General features: G+C 38.0%; 1 protein-coding gene across 1 annotated transcript; it reads right to left on the bottom strand.

Annotated features, from left to right (window-relative positions):
• Nucleotides 1-5,307: 5,307 nt before the first annotated feature.
• LOC111751711 (afamin-like) lies at nt 5,308-19,523 on the bottom strand. Its single transcript, XM_064285706.1, has 7 exons — nt 19,283-19,523; nt 17,403-17,500; nt 15,185-15,317; nt 14,184-14,407; nt 13,231-13,363; nt 10,814-10,875; nt 5,308-10,111 (listed from the first exon to the last, which is right to left on the bottom strand). The coding sequence occupies exons 2-6, from the start codon at nt 17,459-17,461 to the stop codon at nt 10,831-10,833; spliced, it is 594 nt and encodes a 197-aa protein (XP_064141776.1). The 5' UTR covers nt 17,462-17,500; nt 19,283-19,523; the 3' UTR covers nt 5,308-10,111; nt 10,814-10,830.
• Nucleotides 19,524-20,240: the final 717 nt, after the last annotated feature.

The following is a 20,240-nucleotide window of genomic DNA, read 5'->3' as shown; positions in this document are numbered from 1 at the left end:
ACATAGTCCCACTATCACTAGTACATTTTCCAAAAGAATTATGCCTGATACTTTCTAAAGTGCTCATGACACAATATACTATTTCTGATGCAATAAGAGTGAAACCACTCTAATAAGAAAGTCTAAATAACTCTAATAATTGTATCCCCCAAGTAAAATGTACTGTTAGTTTAAAACTTCACAAAGAAGAGAATCTTCATTAACTGATCCTCCATTGCTTCTTGATTTATTCGAAGGAGGAACTTAACATTTGGAAGCAGATTTCATATTGCAGATCTGACTAGGCTAAAAAATAACGGGGTATGGTATTTTTCTTGTTTTCTAATATAAAAAAATATTTTACATATAATAGCATGAGTATTCATATGAGTATTCAAAGAGACATTAAGATCTTTCTACACCAGAGGTTTTAAGAATTGGTAGAGTTTGAGAATCTTCTGGAAGAATGCTGCAAAAGAGAAAAAACCTCGAGATTGTTATGGCCATGCAGCAGGGTCTATTATTGTAGGCTCAGAGCATTAAAAAAATAAAAATTGATAGCAACGTTTTAATATAGTGGAGCCCTGGTGGCACAGTGGCTAAGAGCTCAGCTGCTAACTGAAAGGCGAGCAGTTCAAAGCCACTAGCTGCTCCTTGGGAACTCTATGGGGTGGTTCTACTCTGTCCTATAGGGTTGCTGTGAGTTGGAATGACTGGATGGCAACGGGTATGGCTCGCTTTAGGGACGGAACTTCCGACTGACCAATGTAAGCTCACTTTATATTTTTGGTGGCTGATCATTAGGAAGACTGGCATCATGAGTTTGGTTTGTGCATGATGTTTTGAATGATGAATCCGGTATGTTGATTTGAAATTTCTTCCCATTAAACATTTTATGTATACATTTTTGTTCACGTGCTCTCTATTTTATTTAGCAACACTGGATTTTTATATGATTACAGAAGTACTAAATGATTATTGCAGATGATTAGAAAGTACAAACATAACAAAAAAATTTGGAAAAGCTTATGCTTGTATCACAGAAAAATAGTTATGGTTAACATTTTATTTCACGTTTTCCATACATATATGCATATATATGTGTTTTTTAAAGTAAAATCAGAATAATACTTTCTCAGGAAATATTTGGAATTATTTAATCTTAGAAAAAGTTTGTATTGTTAAATAGCCTTTAAAATATACTTTATTTTAAATGACTCTGATATCTCATCATAGTGATGTAAAATAATTTAACTGCTCTCTTACTGTGTGTGTTGGAGATTTCGAATATTAAGGTTGTTTTTAATTATGTAAGTAATACTGAGATAGATATCTTATTTCATTAATCTTTACTGATATTTCTGACTATTTTCTTAGGGTAGATTTTCAGAAGGGAAACAGTTGGGTCAAAATATATAGACTTCTAGCACGCATTTGACACAAATTGTCAAGTGACTTTCTGGAATATTTTTACCACAATGGTGCTTGAGAGATTTCATTTCACCTCCACCTTCACCAACACTACACATGGAAATTAACTCTGCTAAAGTCAAAGAAGCATCACAGACACACTCAAGCCCCCTGAGGGACTGAGTTACTGGACTGAGGGCTGGGGACCAGGGTTTTGGAGGACGTCTAGCTTAATTGGCATAACATAATTTACAAAGAAAACGCTCTACATCCTACTTTGGTGAGTAGCATCTGGGGTCTTAAAAGGTTATAAGTGGCCATCTAAGACACAGCTACTGGTCCCACCCCGTCTGGAGCAAGGGAGAATGAAGAAAATCAAGGACACAAGGGAGAGATTAGTGCAAAGGACTAATGGGCCATAACCACCACAGCCGTCACCAGACTCAGTCCAGCACAACTAAATGATGCTTAGCTACCACCTCCAACTGTCTGACAGGGATCATAATAGAGGGTCCTGGTCAGACCTGGAGAAAATGTAGAACAAAATTCAAACTCACAAAAAAAGGCTTACCTGCCTAACAGAGGCTGGAGAAGGCTTGAGAGTACGGCCCCCCATACACCCTTTTAACTCAGTACTGAAGTCACTCTTGAGTTGCACCCTTCAGCCAAAGATTATCTAGACCTATAAAACAAACAATAATACATGTAGCTCAACAATGTATATGAGACTAAATGGGTACTCCAGCCCAGGGGCAAGGACGAAAAGGCAGGAAGGGACAGGAAAGCAGACGAATGGGAATAAGGGACCCAAGGTGGAGAAAGGGCAAGTGTAGTCATTTTGTGGGTTTAGCACCAATGTCACAAAACAGTATGTGTATTAATTGTTTAATAAGAAATTAATTTCTTCTGTAAACCTCCACCTAAAGCACAATAAAAAAAAGAAAAAGAAGAGAAATTAACTTTGCTAGATTTATGTGTAAAAAACACTAACTTTGTCTTAAGGAAGAACTTGTTTGGTTTTTCCCGCATAATTTTAGCTATTGGAATAGCAAAATTTATATGAATAATTTGTTCATGTCTGTTATCAATTTTTATACCGAAGTTAGTGTGCTGTTACAATCAATTTATATGTACTCGTTTATATATCATGCCATCACTAGTCTGTTAGTTTGTTGTACTGTGGTGTCGTACTGTGCTTGAATGAAGGCACTGGTGAAAAACAAGCTTCCAGGAATTAATGGACAACCAGCTGAGATGTTTCAACAAATGGACGCGATGCTGGAAGCACTCACTTGTCTATGCTAAGAAGTGTAAAACGGCTACCTGGCCAACTGACTGGAAGATTCATGTTTGTGCCCATTCCAAAGGAAAGGTGATCCAACGAAATATGGAAGTCACAGAACAATGTTATTAATACCACACTCAAGTAAAATTTCGCTGAAGATAATTCAAAAGTGATCGAAGCAGTGTATCGACAGGTAACTAACAGGAATTCAAGCTGGATTCAGAAAAGGACATGGAACGAAGGATATCATTGCTGATGTTAGATTTTGGCTGAAAGCAGAGAATACCAGAAAGATATTTACCTGTGCTTTATTGACTATTCAAAGGCACTTAACTTTGTGTATAGTAACAAATCATGGATAACATTGTGAAGAATGGAAATTCCAGAACACTTAATTATGCTCATGTGTATGCTGTACATAGACGAAGAGGCAGTCGTTTGAACAGAACAAGGGGATACTACATAGTTTAAAGTCAGGAAAGGTATGTGTCAGAGTTGTATCCTTTCACCATATTTATTCAATCTGTATGCTGAGCAAATAATCCAAGAAGAATGAGGCATCGGGATTGGAGGAAAACTGATTAACAACTTGCAATATGCAGACGACACAACTTTGCTTGCTGAAAGCTAAGAAGACTTGAAGTATTTACTGATGAAGATGAAAGACTACAGCCTTCAGTATGGATTACAATTCACCATATAGATAACAAAAATTCTCACAATTGGACCAATAAGTAGCATCATGATAAATGGAGAAAATGTTAAAATTTTCAAGGATTTCATTTTACTTGGGTCCATAATCAACGTCCACGGAAGCAGCAGCCAAGAAATCAAACCACATATTGCATTGGGCAAATCTGCTGCAAAAGACCGCTTTAAAGTGTTAAAAAGCAAAGATGTCACTTTAAGGACTAAGGTGAGCCTGACCCAAGCTATGGTATTTTTAGTTGCCTCATATACTTTGAACTCTGGACGATGCATAAGGAAGACTGAAGAAGAATCGATGCACTTGAATTATGGTGTTAGTAAAGAACATTGAATATACCATGGATGCCAGAACAAACAAATCTGTCTTGGAATAAGTATAGCCAGAATGTTCCTAAGAATTGAGAATGGCAAGACTTCATCTCACATACTTTGGGAATGTTATCAGGAGGGACCAGTCTCTGGAGAAGGACATCATGTCTGGTAAAGCAGAGGGTCAGTGAAAAAAAAAGAAGACCCTTAGTGAGTTGGATTGACATGGTGGCTGCAACAATGAGTTCAAATATAGCAAGGGTTTTGAGTACGGTGCAGGACCAGGTAATGTTTTGTTCTGTTGTGCATAGGGTTGCTATGATTCAGACTGACTCGGTGACACCTGTGATCATTAAGGTTGTGTGTACACTTGGCTGGGCCATGATTCTCAGTGGTTTGGCAGTTATGATATAGTTTGGCAGTTGCATAATAATGTAATCACTTCTATGATAAGATCTGATATAATGCGATCACCTCCATGATAGGATCTGCTCTTGGTTGTCAGTCAGTTGAAAGGACCTTTCTTTGGGGGTGTGGTCTGTATCCAATACAGGTAAAGCTCTCTGGCAAAGCTCACTGGCTTTTGCTGGTTCTGGACCCTGTTCCTCTGACCTCCGGTTTTTGGGACTTGAGGTAGTAGCTTACTTATCATCTTGCCTTCCGATCTTGAGATTTTTTGGCCTCCACAGCCTGAATCAGAAGCCTACAGTCTGACCCGCCAATCTTGGGTTCCCCAGCCCCTGCAGCTGCTTGAATCAGGAGAAGGCTCCCTCCTGACCCAACAACTTGGAACTTTCCAGCCTTTACAACCATGTGAGCCATTTCCTTGATATAAATTTTTCTCTACATACATTTATATGCTTTACTGGTTTTGCTTCTCTAGAGAACCCAGTCTAAGATAGCACCTAACAACAACAATATATTATAGAAATTAATAGCTTTCATTTCTCATTTGTTTCTCTCCTTTGATATGTGTTGCTTTTGCTTTATTTTAAAATTCTCTTCCACCTGCCATAAAATCAATTTTCAAGCCATATTTCCACCATTGAAATTTGGTCAAAGGAGTAAGAAGATTTGAGTTTTAGTTCCTGCTCCGCCACTACCCCTAATGAGGCAGTCTGTGCCTTTTTAAATGAATCATGTTGCTAGAATATACTGAGAAATAATTTCTCCTATAGCATCCATCCTCTGGTGTTTAGTTCTGTTTCTGGTGACCACTTAATAGATGTCCAATTTTATGCCACATGAGAGAGAATTCATCAAATATTTGAAGATAATTATTGGAGGTTTATGGTTATTATTCTAAACGAGTAAAAATAAAGATAAACATGATTACAACTGCTTTGTGGCAATTTTTACTGTGTGGAGCATTCTGGGCAAGTCACTTCACAGGCCTGTTTCCTTTACTTTAAATTGGAAATAACAACAGCTCTGGCCACTTCAGAGTGAGAATCCAATGTGATCACTGTTAACATAAGATTTGAATCATGCTTTGTGAACTGGAAAGTTCTAGACAAATGTACACAATAATGATAATGAAGAAAAATTTAGTTTGAATTTAAGCAAAAAGCTTATCTATGTATATAATTGAAAAGATTCAACTTTGTACACACATATATAAAAAGTATCTTTAATGGGAAATGAATGATAACAACCATTTGAAAATATCATATAAATAAATAAAGTTGTTTGACAAGTTTGGATGAAATTTATTATTAAATTTTGGATAAAATAATCATAAACATGATCGTTCTCATTCTCAGGAAGAAAAATCCAATTAGACAACTGAGGAAAGCCTTGAGATGGTAAAGGAAGAATGTGAACATTTTCAGAATTTGAGGGAGGATGTCTTGAAATACCAGTAGGTTGCTTACCAAAGAAGGTTAGTACTTGTGACTAGGATAAAAGAGTGCCATCTACAGTAAAAAGAAAAATCGCTCCATCTTTCAGTTATGGCCAATTTATAAACTCTTGAAGGAATAAAGACACAGACAAAAGTCAAGAGTGCACACTGAGCTGTCACGTTAACCCCCACCAGAAATAAGGCTCAAACCAAAGATCATACAACTGAGAAAGAAACGAGGCTAAGATTTTGGACAAATTGTTTCTCTATTGCTTTAGTTTCTGTTTGGACCTCCCTTTCTTACTTCCAGTTGTAGTCAGCGCTCCCTGGATTCCACCACCTTTGGGATGAATGGAACAAACTGCAGGTTGTCACAGGTTCCTGGGAGAGACAGATGATCAGGACTTATGCCTATTTAAACAGAATTTATAGAATTGACTCAGGATTCGATTAACAATTGAATATTGACAAACTCAGTCTTTTCTCCGTTCATCCTGATGTGGCTTATTGGTCCAGTTGTGAGGATTTTTGTTTTCTTTATGTTGAGATGTAATTCATACTGAAGGCTGTGGTCTTTGATCTTCATCTGTAAGTGCTTCAAGTCCTTTTCACTTTCAACTAGCAAGGTTGTGTCATCTGTATAATGCAGGTTGTTAATGAGTCTTTCTCCAATCCTGATGCCCTGTTCTTCACATAACCAGCTTAAAAAAGATATTAAATCCCTTATAGTGACTAATGGTGGAATTCCAGACCGTATGAGACATGAGCAGAGGGAATTATTTAAGCAAAGGCAAGGGGGAGGGTTTGGTGATAAGAAAGTAAACTCTTCAGGTGGGCCGACAATTCTAGCTTTTAGATTAAACATAGGGAGTACATCAGTACATAGTGATGATTCTTAAACGTTATGTTCCCAGCAAAGCTAATTCTTGCCAAGTCACTGAAACAGAATTCAAAGGCACCATGGAGAGACCAGGGCCAGGATCCCAGAACCCCACTAGGGTAGTGGCTGCTCACATACATGCTGTCTGGGCACTGGCCATGAGGCTTGTTAGATTTAAAAACATCTCTAGGATTAGAAAATTCTTTCTGCACCGAGTCCAGGTATGTTCTATTCATTGGTCTGAGTTCTGTCTGAAAATACTGAGTAAGTTCGACTTGCCCTTACCCTAAATCCTCTCACTTCCAAGCAAAATACGTGTCTTGATCAAACCACTCCTCTCACCCCTCCCTCCCATTGCTGCATTGATAACCTGCCTTTATCGGTGTGTTCTCCTGCTGGGAGGATGGAGAGAGAGTTGCTTGACTGCCTCCCCTGATGGCAGCAGGTTCTTAGGTCTCCAGCCTTGTATCTGCTGTTCCTAGCATAGTGTCAGACACAGAGCAGAACTCATTATCGGGTATGAAATTAAATTAGCTAACTCTGCTCTGTTTCATTCTGTTCCCTAAATCTATTATCTGTTGTTTATCATTTTATTGTGGTAAAATGTATGTAACACACATTTGCCATTTCAATCATTTTCATGGGTACAGTTCAGTGACATTAATTACATTTGTCATGTTGCACCACCCTCAACACTATCTGCTTCCAAATTTTTCCATCCCCTTAACAGAAGCTCAGTACTCCTCAAGCAATGTTGTTGTTGTTGTACGCCACCGAGTCAATTCTGGCTCATAGCATACCTGTATGACAGAGTAGAGCTGCTCCATAGGGTTTCCTGGGTTGTGGTGTGTATCTGGCAAATCGTCAGGTCTTTTCTCCCACAGAGAAGCTGTGGGTTTGAATCACCAGCTTTTGGTTAGCAGCCCAGCACTTAACCATTGCACCAGCAGGGCTCCTTCCGTAAGCAATGGCTCCCAATTTTTTCTCTCTCCTGTTACCCTTGGTAACCACTAATAAACTTTGGTTTCTATGCATTTGCCTATTCTAGATATTTCATATTAGTGGAATCATACAATATTTGTCTTTTTGTGATGGACTTATTTCACATCATAGCATGTATTACAGCATCATTTCTTTTATGACTGAATAATATTGTATATACTACATATTGTTTATTCATTCTTCTGTTGATAGACATTTAGGTTTTTTTTTTTTTTTCCACCTTTTGGCTATTGTAAATTATTCTTCAATGAACACTGATGTACAAGTCTCTGTCGGAGTCCCTGCTTTCAATTCTTTTGAATATACACCTAGGAGTGAAATTCCTGGGTCAGGTGGTAATTCTATGCTTAACTTTTTGAGGAACCACCAAACTACTTTCCGCAGAGGCTGCACCATTTTACATTCCCACCAACAATGGATGAAAGTTCTAATTTCTCCACATCTCAGCCAACACTTGTTGGTTTCTGTTTTTCTAGTAAAAGCCATTCTAGTGGGTGTGAAGAGGCATCTCATTGTGGTTTTAATTTGTATTTACTCGATGGCATGCATAGTGGTTAAGTGCTACAGCTGTTAACCAAAGGGTTGACAGTTTGAATCCACTAGGCGCTCCTTGGAAACTCTATGGGGCAGCTCTACTCTGTCCTATAGGGTCGCTATGAGTCGGAATGGACTCGGCGGCACTGGGTTTTTTTTTTTTTTTTTTTTAATGACTGACAGGAAGCCTGGTGGGGCAGTGGTTAGGAGCTTGGCTGCTGATGGTTCAAATCCACCAGCCACTCCTTGGAAACCCTAAGGGGCAGTTGTACTCTGTCCTATGGGGCCACTATGAGTTGGCAATGGGATTTTTTTGGAATGACTGATAATGTTGAGCATCTTTTCATGTGCTTATTGGTCATTAGTATACCTTCTTTGTTGAAACAGCTACTCAAGCAACTTGCCCAGGTTTTTGGATTATTTGTCTTTTTGTTGTTGAGTCATAGTGGTTATTTACATATTGTGGATATTAAACTCTTATCAGACATACAGTTCTTAAATGTTTCCTCCCATTCTATAGGTTATCTCTTCACTTTGTTGATAAAATCTTTTGATGCACGAAAGTTTTTAATTTTGATGGAGCTCTATTTTTTTTTCTTTTGTTGCTTGTGTTTTTTGTATCATATCTAAGAATCCATTGTCAAAAACATAGGTTGTGAAGCATTACACTTATGTTGTATTCTAAAAGCTATTACCCATTATTTAAGTAAAACTTTATTCCTTGTTTATACTCATTGGCAAGTGAAGTGTTTGTAAAAAATGGTAAAAGGATAAAATAGCTTCATGCAAAAAAAAAAATTTTTTTTTTATTAACACCTATTATCTGGTGGATATTGTATTGGTGCTATTTAGTAATTTAATATATTCCTCTAAAGCCTTTGTGACATGGAGATTATCATCCCATTCTACAAAAAGAAAGGGAGGTTGCAGAGTGTAGGAAACTTGTCAGAGGCTGTATAGTAAGTTAACGACAGTAGGAATTTGAAATCCACCATCCACTTCCCATCCTGCATCCATAGCTTAGGCTGGGTGCCTGTGCAATGTGCACCCACAGAAGAGGTCTTTTACTGTCATCACTGCACCTATGGTATTGCATGTAATTGCTTGCTTACTGTCCATTTCCTGTGCTCAGTGAGATGCAGGAGCTGTGTCCATCCTGCTCACCTTTGTGTCCATGATTTCTAGCACACATTAGGAGTCTAATAAATATTTGTTGAGTAAATAAATGAGAATTCCAAAGACTGTGCTGTAAACACTATACTGGAAAAAAAAAAAAAACTTCTATGTATTATTTAGTAAATGGTCATCAACTTCAGTGCTAGACATTGAAACTGAAAATCTTAAAATTTGAGAGAACAGTAAGGGTAATCAGCCATGAACCCACAATCAACCTTCATTTCATGGCCTCACTGTTCCTATCAGTCCCTCTCTCTGGCATCGCTGGCAAGCACAGCTCCAACATAACCAGCCATTTTGGCTTGGAATGGAAGGAGAGGAAAGCCATGTTCCTGATTCATTGAATGCTCCTCCCCTTTCTGAATAATAAAATTTTGTTAGGCATAATACCTATGCCACGCCTATGAGTTAGTGGTTAAAAGTATTGTTCGGAAATTAGAGGACCAAATTGAAACCTAGGTTCTGACAAACACTAGTTGTATGACATTGAACATGTTAGTTTGTCTCCCCAAGCTTCATGCTCCCTGTTTGTAAAATGGGAATAATAACGATGCCTACTTCAAAGAGTCGTTAGAATTAAATAAAATGATGCATGAAAAATACCTATGGAAATGCTTTATACATTGTGAATGTTAAATACATGTCAGCTCTTATTATCAATAATGGCGCATGCTCACTCACCTCCCCATTTCCTTCCCAGTGGCAGCATGAGTGGGATCCACAAAGACTCTGCCCACACATTTCCTACTATGGACACCTAACTTCTGTGCAGTAGAGTAAGTACCAGTGAGCAAAAGATGTTGAATGAATGAATGACTCATGACTGCTTAATTAATTTTGTTAACAAATTAATATATAACATCAGTCTTAGAGAAAAAACTTTATAACTTTGAGTTTCTTGGTGCTGCAATAACATGATTTCAGGCCTTCAACACAGTACAGATGGGAAGCAGATAAGTTGATCTTCGTCTCTTTCCTCTGCAGCCTGGGAAGAAAAAATTGTATCTTATGCAGGAAAAGAATATGATATACTATAAATTGGGTGATGGAAAATTGTGTGTTTGAAAAACCATTAGTGGTCACTATGTTTCTCCTCTTGTAAATCCAAACCTACCCTCCATTGGGATTCAGGTATCTCCTCTGAGATGTCATATATCATATGCTTTATCTATGCCACCATTTTTTTCCTCAAGTTTGTGATACGAGTTGTACATAAACTGCAGGGGAAGGGGCATACGTTATATATCTTTTTGAATTCACAAACATATAGCTCCTTGTACATGTAAATGCTGCAGCAAGTCTCCCGGGACAGCATTACTGAGACTTATCTGTGCACCTCACTCTCCCCACAGCGTTACCCTTTTCTCTGTCAACATTCAGAGATGTGATTGCCTCTCCTTTCTGAACCAAACAGCAGAGTGCAGTAGCAAAAAGGCATCGGAATTGATGCCTTTGGCTGTTGAGAAAACTACTTGAACAGTGAGAAAAATGTTAGCATGCATGCAGCATAGCCACATTTGAGTAATTGATGCCCAGAGAAATACTCCAGGACCAGTATTCGTGGTCTGTTAGCTGCAAGGCATGAGAGATGAGCAGAAATTAACATTGAAGGGTGAAAGTAAAAAAGGCAGAGAGGTCAAATAAGCTGCAAATATACTTGGCATTTGGTTGAGATGGAAGATATTACCTTTGGTGCTTTTTACTTTATGCTTCTGAGGCAGCCTGGCTTTTGGCTTCCAATATTAGACCCTGAGGGGACAGAAAAGAACCAATAGGAATAAACAATTATGTTACTATTTTTTTATATTTAGAGATACAGGTTGCCCTGAATATGGGAAAGAAAAATTAAACCACTCTCATATTGAATAGTGAGATGGTTAAAACTCTTCTTTCAAGTGAGCTTGAAAACAGATCTCCAAGGTTTTTATGAACTGCCAATAAACCCATCCCTGCCTTTACCTAATCCTCATGTATACACTCACTTAGATAAATGATAGGAACTATTAACCTCTAATTAAATGAAAGCACATTTTTAAAGAACTAATACATCCACTCCTCACTTAATCAACATGGTTGGGTTCCAAAGACCAGGTAGGTACATGAAAATTGGCATTATGCAAAAATGGAGGATGACCACATCAGATCACAAAATGGAGGATGGCTACATCATTACATAACTGCCAAATTATTTCACTGCACAGCTGCCAAATTACATCATTACCTAACAACCAAATTATTTCATTACATAACTGCCAAACCACTGAGAATCATGGCTCAGCCAACCTGACACATAACCTGAGCCATCACAGCTAGCATTCCTCTTGTCTTGCATCTCGGCTTTCCGTTACTGCCAGAAATATGTTGTTAGTGTGCAAAATAGTCAGGTGGTAAATTTTTTTACTATTGTCATAAGTAATGTCCTATAACGAGGTAATCTGTAAGTGAGGAGTAGGTGCAATTTGTTTAAGAAAATTTCCAAAAACTAAGGACCCACTCAGGAAAGTAGAGGGTTCTCAATCAGAATGAAAGATTTGTGTGAGTGTGTGTTCATGTAAATGTTCGTGATCTGTGTGTGAGTGTGTGCATGTGAGTGTTCATGAAGTGTGGGTGTGTATGTGAGTGTTCATGAAGTGCATGTGTACGGCTGTGCATGTGAGTATTCATGAAGTGTGTCTATGTGTGTGTGTGTGAATTTTGAGTGAGTTTGAGAGTGCAGTGGGTGTTACTAGGAAAGAAACCATGAGAAAGGAAGTTGAAAAACAATGAACAGACATTCCAAGGACCCACCAATTGGTGTTGACATTCGGAAGCAACTGAGTGAGAACAATTAGAGTAAAAACAAGCAGGGAACATTTCTTCCTCTCCTCCCGCTGCTACCCTTACCTTCTACTTCCTCACTTCGCACACATGTATTCTCAACTGAGGGATGTTGGGTCAAGGCACATGTCATGGATTGAATTGTGTCCCCCACAATATGTGTCAACTTGGCTAGATCATCATTCTAAGAATTGTGCGATTGTCCACCATTTTGTCATCTGATGTGATTATCCTGTGTTGTAAATCCTATCTCTATGATTTTAATGAGGCAGGATTAGACGCAGTTGTGTTAATGAGGCAGGACTCAATCTACAAGATTAGGTTGTATTTTAAGCCAATCTCTTTTCAGATACAAAAGAGAGAAGCAAGTAGAGAGACATGGGGACCTCACACCACCAAGAAAGTAGCACAGGAGCATAGCGTTTCCTTTGGACCTGGGCTCACTGAGCTGAGAAGCTCCTTGAGCAGGGGAAGATTGATGACAAGGAACTTTCCCCAAAGCCAACAGAGAAAGAAAGCCTTCCCCTGGAGCTGGCACCCTGAATTTGGGCTTCTAGCTTCCTGGACTGTGAGAGAATAAATTTCTCTTTGTTAAAGCCATCCACTTGTGGTATTTCTGTTATAGCAGCACTAGATGACTAAGACAGCATGGAAAGCTAAAAGAGTTACCCTCTGAAAGACTTCACTTCCTGTTGTCCTGTCTTTGCAGCTGATTGTGATTTCCTTTGCAAGTCAGTTTGAGAATTTGTTTTATCAAGATACTGGGTAATTAAAAAAAGAACCAAGAACCAAAAGACCTGCTGCTGTCGAGTCAATTCCGACTCATAGCGACATGATAGGACAGAGTAGAACTGCCTCATAGAGTTTCCAAGGAGCGCCTGGTGGATTCGAACTGCTGACCTTTTGGTTAGTAGCCGTAGCATTTAACCACTATGACACCAGGGTTTCCTCAAAAAAGAACAGTAAGGATAAATGCTGTAATTCAAGGATAATAATGATCATCTTCATTTATAATGAATAGCTGTTTAGTTTAAGTTACTTGACCAAGTTTTCTGGGAATAGAATCCACGTCTTGTTGACATCTTTTCCTACACTCATCGTTACCAAGAAGACAGTGCTAAACTCCTACCAGAGACATGTCTGCATACCAGTTATGTAGTAACTCTGCTCTCAGGAATAGACTTTGTAGACACTGTAGGGAGGAAGCAGGGTCTGACAGGGAGTTCTATTTCATTTTATTTTACCATGAGAGCCAATTGAGTTTCAATGGAAAGGAAATATAACTACCTCTTTAGTGAAGCAAGCTTCAGGCCCCTCTGCTTTGCAGCACTTCTCCACCACATTGATGAAATCTGTAAGCAGTGACCGCAGCTCCTCCTCTGTACGTTGAGGCTTCAGCTTCACCAGTTCAACAAAATACCTGTGGGCCACAGATATCATCAAACAGAATCAATTAACGAATGGTTTCCAAAGCTCCTCCAAAGTGATTTTCACAGAATCACATGTCTTAGGGGTCTCAATTTGGGTAAGTGTAAAGAGTTAGAATATTAAAATTTGAAAGGGTCCCTTGAAAATTTTGTTTTAAAGTTATGGGATAGATTCCATGGTAACATACTTTGGAGGGTTATGTAAACACAGGCAAATGATATAAAAATGTGAACATATATTAAGTTCTTTTTATGCACGTTATTGTAGAATATTTGACTACATTTGATCTTTCTAGAAAATTCAGATTCAAAACAACCTCCAATCCCCATTCCTCAGTAGCTGAATGCTGTTTCCACTCCTCTTGGTACAGACACTGCCTAAATCCAAAAAAAGGTCTTATTTCTTGGCATTTATAGCATTGCCTGAGAGAGCAAAAGTAAAATTCCTGTTCCTTTTTTCAAACATAAGGGAGATTCTCTAGGCAAACACCTATGTCATTCTCTAGGGAAAATCTGATTCATAATGAACCTGCCTGTGAGTCTTTTATCTGGCTGCCTAATTTACCTTTCCAAACTACAGCTCAGTGGACCCTCCAAGTCTTTAGCAAAGGAAAAGACAAGCTAGGATTTTATTTGTAAACAATGACAATAAGTATTCTCTACTCTTTTTCTGAACTGGAGGGACTAGGCATCTTGAAGGAAGGAACAGGGTTGTGACACTAACTGTACATATCTAGTACAATAAACCTGCTCGATAATGCAAGGTTTGTCTTCAGACTGAAGGAAAAGGTGAAAGGAAGAGACTATTTCTACCTTTCTTTCCTTCTCTGGAATGCTCCATTTCGAGCCTGACACAAGTCTGTGTGAAAGGTAAATAAACCTTTAGAGGCTGATGGTGGCACATATGTTTCATCAGCTTTCAGACCCTCAAAGCAATGCCTTCCGAAAGCAGGGCTTGATTTGCAACACTGGTCCATGGCAGGGTTGATGGTTCGATTTTTATTCACTCCACATAATTCTCCAAGAACTAAATCCACCTGTACCAATGAGAATTAGAACTCATACATTATTTTAAAACTTGACTGAACTTTTGAAATAGTAGTTAGATGAATAGTTAGATCATTGATAACTTTACTCAAAAAATCACATGCACTCTAATGCTACACTGTGTACAAAGTTAATTAGAGGGAGGGGTTTCAAATGGCATTATGACAAAAATTCAAAGTATGTCAATTTAAATGCCTACAGATTAATTTCTTCCTAACATATACATGAACTTGTAACTATGAGCAGAGAGCTATAGTTACCTGAAAGTGGTACACAAACACTGGGGCTCTTGGGTTTATTCTCCTCCTGGGATGTCCCCAGTGCACTCTCCTCCCAAACCCTAGAGAGATACACTCAGCACTTGATTGTGCTGGAAGCTGCAATTTTACTGAACTGGTGAGGGAGGAGGAAGGGTTTGTAACATTACTTAAAATAATAATGTTTCCTATATCATTCTGGAACAATGTTGGGATTCCTTATCATTTTCCCTGACAAATCACTTCTAACATAAATAATAAGTGAGACCAATGGTTTCAGGATCCCAAGAAAATATTTAAGACTCTTTTTTTTTGCTTCTTAGTGTTTTGATGCAGTGAGCCAAAAGGAAAATTTGATGTTCTTCGCTTGATGATGTGCAAAACAATGAAGAGAGTAAGAGGGAGAAGGAAAGGAAGACAGAGATAGATAATACCTACAAACCAAAGAGTACAAATATTCTTTTTTTGTTTGCTTTTTTAAAGGACAGTAGGTAAATGGGACATGCTCACCGAATAGTCAACACAGGCAAACTGTTTACTCTGTGCACAGCACATGGCCAAAGCTGCCACAATTTCCTTGCTGACAGAGATCAATTCGTTGGTGGAGAGCTGGGGGGCCATCTTTGTGAATTTGACAAGGTAGCTGAAAGAATATTTTTCTGTGGTTTGAATGAAAGAATATACCCATGTACCCTACTCTAACATTGAAACCCAAGCTCTTACAGATTAGAGAAGCTAATGTAAGTCCAACGTGAACCTCAGCTCTGTTTTTAAAATGGCAGAAAAATAAATGTCTCTTCACTCCCCATTTCCCTGCACTCTGCCTCCTATATCTCTGCATTTTGACTTCTTCTCTAATCTTGTGGGAATCTCAGAAGCTCTCATGTTTGCCTGTCCTGTTTCACCTGTGAACATAGGAACTGCTTGGCAATAGACCTTGACTACTCTGTAAAACCCTGCTTGAAACCCTTTGTATAGTGAGTAGATTATTTTAAAGGAGATTTTAATACATTCGTATTGGAAACACTTAATTCATGTCCAAAACAATTGTGCTCACATGGAACCTACCTATACATAGACCAAGAGGCAGTCATTGGAACAGAACAAAGGGATACTGCACGGTTTAAAATAAGTAAGGGTGTGCATCAGGGTTGTTTCCTTTCACCATAGGTATTCAGTCTGTATACTACGCAAATAATTCGAGAAACTGGACTGTAGAAGAAGAATGCAGCATCAGGATTGGAAGAAGACGTATTAACAACCTGCAATATGCAGAGGACACTGCCTTGCTTGCTGAAAGTGAAGAGAACTTGAAGCACTTACTAATAAAATCAAAGACCACAGCCTTCAGTATAGATTACACCTTAACATAAACAAAACAAAAATCTTCACAACTGGACCAATAAGCAACATCATGATAAATGGAGAAAATATTGAAGTTGTTAAGGATTTCATTTTACTTGGATCCACAATCAATGCCCATGGAAGCAGCAGTCAAGAAATCAAACAACACATTGCATTGGACAAATCTACTGCAAAAGACCTCTTTAAAGTATTAAAAAAAAAAAAACAAACCCAAAAAACAAATATGTCACTTTAAGGACTAAGGTGAGCCTGACCCAAGCCAAGATGTTTTCAATTGCCTCATATGCATGCAAAGGCTGGACAATGAATAAAGATTACAGAAGAAGAATTGATGGCTTTGAATTATGGCATTGGAGAAGAATATTGAGAGTACCATGGATTGCCAAAAAGAATGAACAAATCTGTCTTTGGAGAAGCACAGCCAGAATGCTCCTTAGAAGAGAGGATGGCAAGACATCGTCTCATGTACTTTAGACATGTTGTCAGGAGGGACCAGTCCCTGGAGAAGGATATCATACTTGGTAAAGGACCAGAGAAAATAAGAAGACCCTCAACAAGATGGTTTGACCTGGTAGCTGCAACAATGGGCTTAAATATAGAAATTATAGTGAGGATGGCATGGGATGGGGCAGTGTTTTGTTCTTTTGTACACAGAGTTGCTATGAATCGGAACCGGCTCAATGGCACCTAACAACAACAACAGTTGGAAAAGGATAATCTGAGAAGGAAACTAAGCTCTTTTGTGGGCTGAGTTTGAATTCTCAGCTAATAGCCAGGTTGCAGGAACTGTGAAAGCATATTTTTTTAAACTGTCTTTTTGTTTGAATTTAAAGATGTTTGGGTTTATCAAACACTATGCTAGTATGATAATTGAGAAAAGTCAAATACACTGCATATTTTCCGTCAGTGCTCACAAAAACACTAATAAATATGCAAGTGTTAAACAAATCCAGTTACTTCTACAAACTCTGTTAAATTGGGTGTAAGTCCTGATCAGCTCTCTCTCCCAGAAACCTGTGACAACCTGAAGTTTGTTCCATTCATCCCAAAGGTGGTAGAATCCAGGGAGGGCTGACTGCAATTGGAAATAAGAAAGGGAAGTCCAAATAGAAACTAAAGCAATAGAGAAACAATTTGTCCAGAATCTTTGCCTCATTTCTTTCTCAGTTGCATGACCTTTAGTTTGAGCCTCACTTCTGATGGAGGGTTGTGACAGCTCAGTGTGCATTCTTGACTTTTTACCTGTGTCTTTATTCCTCCCAAAGTTTATAAATTGGCCATAACTTGGCTAAATTTTCTAATCTAGATGTGACTTTATTTTATCCTGGTCACAGGTGTTAATCTGCTTTGATAAACAACCTACTGGTATTTCAAGTCATCCTTCCCCAAATTCTGAAAACGTTCACACTCTTGTTGTACCATCTTGAGGCTTTTCTCAGTTGTCTCATTGAATTTTTCTTCCTGAAAATAAGAGCAGTCATGTTTGTGATCATTTTATCTCAAATTTAATCATAACCTTCATGCCAACTCATTAAATACCTTTTTTTATTTTTACCACATTTTCCAACAATTATCATTTATTACCCACTAAATTGGGGATACTTTTTACATATGTGTAAGAATTTGAATCTTTTCAATTATATCCATAGATACGGTTTTTGCTTAAATTCCAAGTCTAAATTTTTCATCATTATCATTATCCTGTACATTTGTCTAGAGTTTTACAGTTTACAAAGCATGGTTCAAATGTTATCACATGGGATTCTCACTCTGAAGTGGCCAAAGCAGTTGTTAGCTCCATTTTTAAGGAAAGGAAACCAGCCTTGTGAAGTTAAGTAACTTGCCCAAAATGACCCAACTAGTGAGTATTGCGACAGAGCATTTTAAGTCATTTTTATTTTATACTTTCTTTTTCCTCATTTAGAACAGGAACTGAAAACCCTCAGTAGTTATCTTCAAATATTTGATAAATTTTCTGTCATGTAGCATAAAATTGAACATCTATTAAGTAGTCACCACAGAGAGAACTACACACCAGTAGATGGATACTGTTGGACAAATTGTTTCTCAGGGTAAAAATAATTTTTCTAGTGATATGGTTCATTTAAAAAAGACAGTCTGGCTCTTTAGGGACAGTGTCAGAGCAGGAACTGAAACTCAAATCCTTTTATTCCGTTGCCCAAATTTGAATGGTGGTAAGCTGGTAAGAAAACGATTTTTATGACAAATGGAAGAAAATTTTAAAATAAATGCAACATGCATCAAAGGAAAGAGAAACAAATCAGAAATGAGGAATTATTAACATCTGAAAAAAATTTTAAAATATAAAAGGCTTATAGGCACAGAAAAAAAAGAAAGAAAATGTTAGCTGTACCTATTTCTCGATAATTGAATCAGAAAGATTTAAACATTTTTTGGAACACTTAGTATTTTCTAATCATTTGCAATAATCATATAATGCTTTTATAACCAAATAGGACTCCAATATGGCTAAATAACATACTGAACTGTCATTGATTGAATTGTATTCTGCCCAGAATATGTGTCAACTTGGCTAATCCATTATTCCCAGTATTGTGTGGTTGTCCTTCATTTTGTGATCTGATATAATTATTCTTCATTTTGTGATATGTTATAAATTCTAGCCTCTGCCTGGTTATAATCCCATTTGTGAACGAGTTGTGTTCATTATGTTAATGAAGCAGGACTGGTTATATCAATGAGGATTAAAAAGAGATTAAACAAGCAAGTGATAGAAGTGAAGATGGGGGAAGAGAGATGTCAGTCCACGTGAAGAACACCCGGGAACAAAAGCTCCAAAGACAAGGATCTTCCTCTGAGCTGACAGAGATAAAGCCCTCCCCTAGAGGCAGCACCCTAAATTCAGGCTTCTAGCTTCCTATGCTGTGAGAGAATAAATTTCTATTTGTTAAAGTTACCCACTTGTGATATTTCTATTATAGCAGCAAGAGATAACAAAGATAAGAGTACATAAATAAAAATGTGAGTACAAAATATTTAATTGGCAGAAATTTTTGAATCAATGCACTGGATTCATAATTCAAAACATTAGGCATAAACCAAACTCATAATGCCAGTCTTCCCAATGATCAGTCTACATGAGTTTAAAGTGAACTCAGATTGGCCAGTCACAATCTTTATCCCCTAGCCTAGACCAAAACTCTGATATCAATTTTCAAGTTTTTTTTTTAAACTCTCTGAACCTACAGTAACATAACCTACCGTGTGGCCGTAACAATCTGGAGGGTTTTCTGTTTTGCAGCAATTTCCCAGGAGATTCTCATATACTTCCTCAATTCTTAAAAGCTCTGGTATAGACAGATCTTGATATCTCCTTGAGTATTCATAAAGAAACCTACTTTGTGTAAAATATTTTATATATTAGAGAACAAGCAAAACATCAAACTCTGCAATCTTCTAGTCTAGTCAGATCTGCTAAGAGGAAATCTGCTTCCAAATGTTAAGTTCCTCCTGTGGTTTGGTCTACCACGTGTCTGTCAGCTTGTTGAACTGTGGTGACTTGCATGTTGCTGTGGTGCTGGAAGCTATGCCACCAGTATTTCAAATACCAGCAGGGTCACCCGTGGTGGACAGGTTTCAGCAGAGCTTCCAGACTAAGACAGACTAGATAGAAGGACCTGACCATCTACTTCTAAAAAAAAAAAGGCCAGTGAAAACCTTATAAATAGCAGCAGTTGAAGAATATTGAGTATGCCATGGACTGCCAGAAGAATGAAAAAATCTGTCTTGGAAGAAGTACAGCCAGAATCCTCCTTAGAAGCAAGGATGGTAAGAGTTCATCTCACATATTTTTGATGTGTTCGCAGGAGCGACCAGTCCCTGAGAAGGACATCATACTGGTAGAGGGTCGGCAAAAAACAGGAAGACTCTTAACAAGATGGATTGCTACAGTGGCTACAACAATGGGATCAAACACAGGAACAATCCTGAGGATGGAGCAGGACTGGGCAGTGTTTCGTTCTGTTGTACATAGGGTAACTATGAGTTGAAACAGACTTGAAGGCGTCTAACAACAACATGGTTTGGTCAGGGAGTGATGGCGGATCATTTATAAAGTTTCTTTTCCATGTTTGGTTTTAAACTGGCAATGCTTTTACTTTGAAACCAAAAACAAGCCCATTCCTATAGAGTCGATTCTAAGTCATATAATTAATAGAGT

Source organism: Loxodonta africana, chromosome 5 (assembly GCF_030014295.1).
Source record: "Loxodonta africana isolate mLoxAfr1 chromosome 5, mLoxAfr1.hap2, whole genome shotgun sequence".
NCBI lineage: Eukaryota > Metazoa > Chordata > Mammalia > Proboscidea > Elephantidae > Loxodonta > Loxodonta africana.
The sequence above is the reverse complement of the archived record's forward strand: the minus strand, read 5'-3'. Positions and strand labels throughout refer to the sequence as shown.

Coding starts and splice junctions, on each gene's coding strand:
- LOC111751711 (XM_064285706.1), bottom strand. CDS start 17,461: ATGGTACAACAAGAGTGTGAACGTTTTCAGAATTTGGGGAAGGATGAC. Junction 14,408..15,184: donor TTGCCTGTGTTGACTATTCG/GTGAGCATGTCC, acceptor TCATTGGTACAG/GTGGATTTAGTTCTTGGAGA. Junction 13,364..14,183: donor TTCCAGAGAAGGAAAGAAAG/GTAGAAATAGTC, acceptor TGTGGCCCACAG/GTATTTTGTTGAACTGGTGA.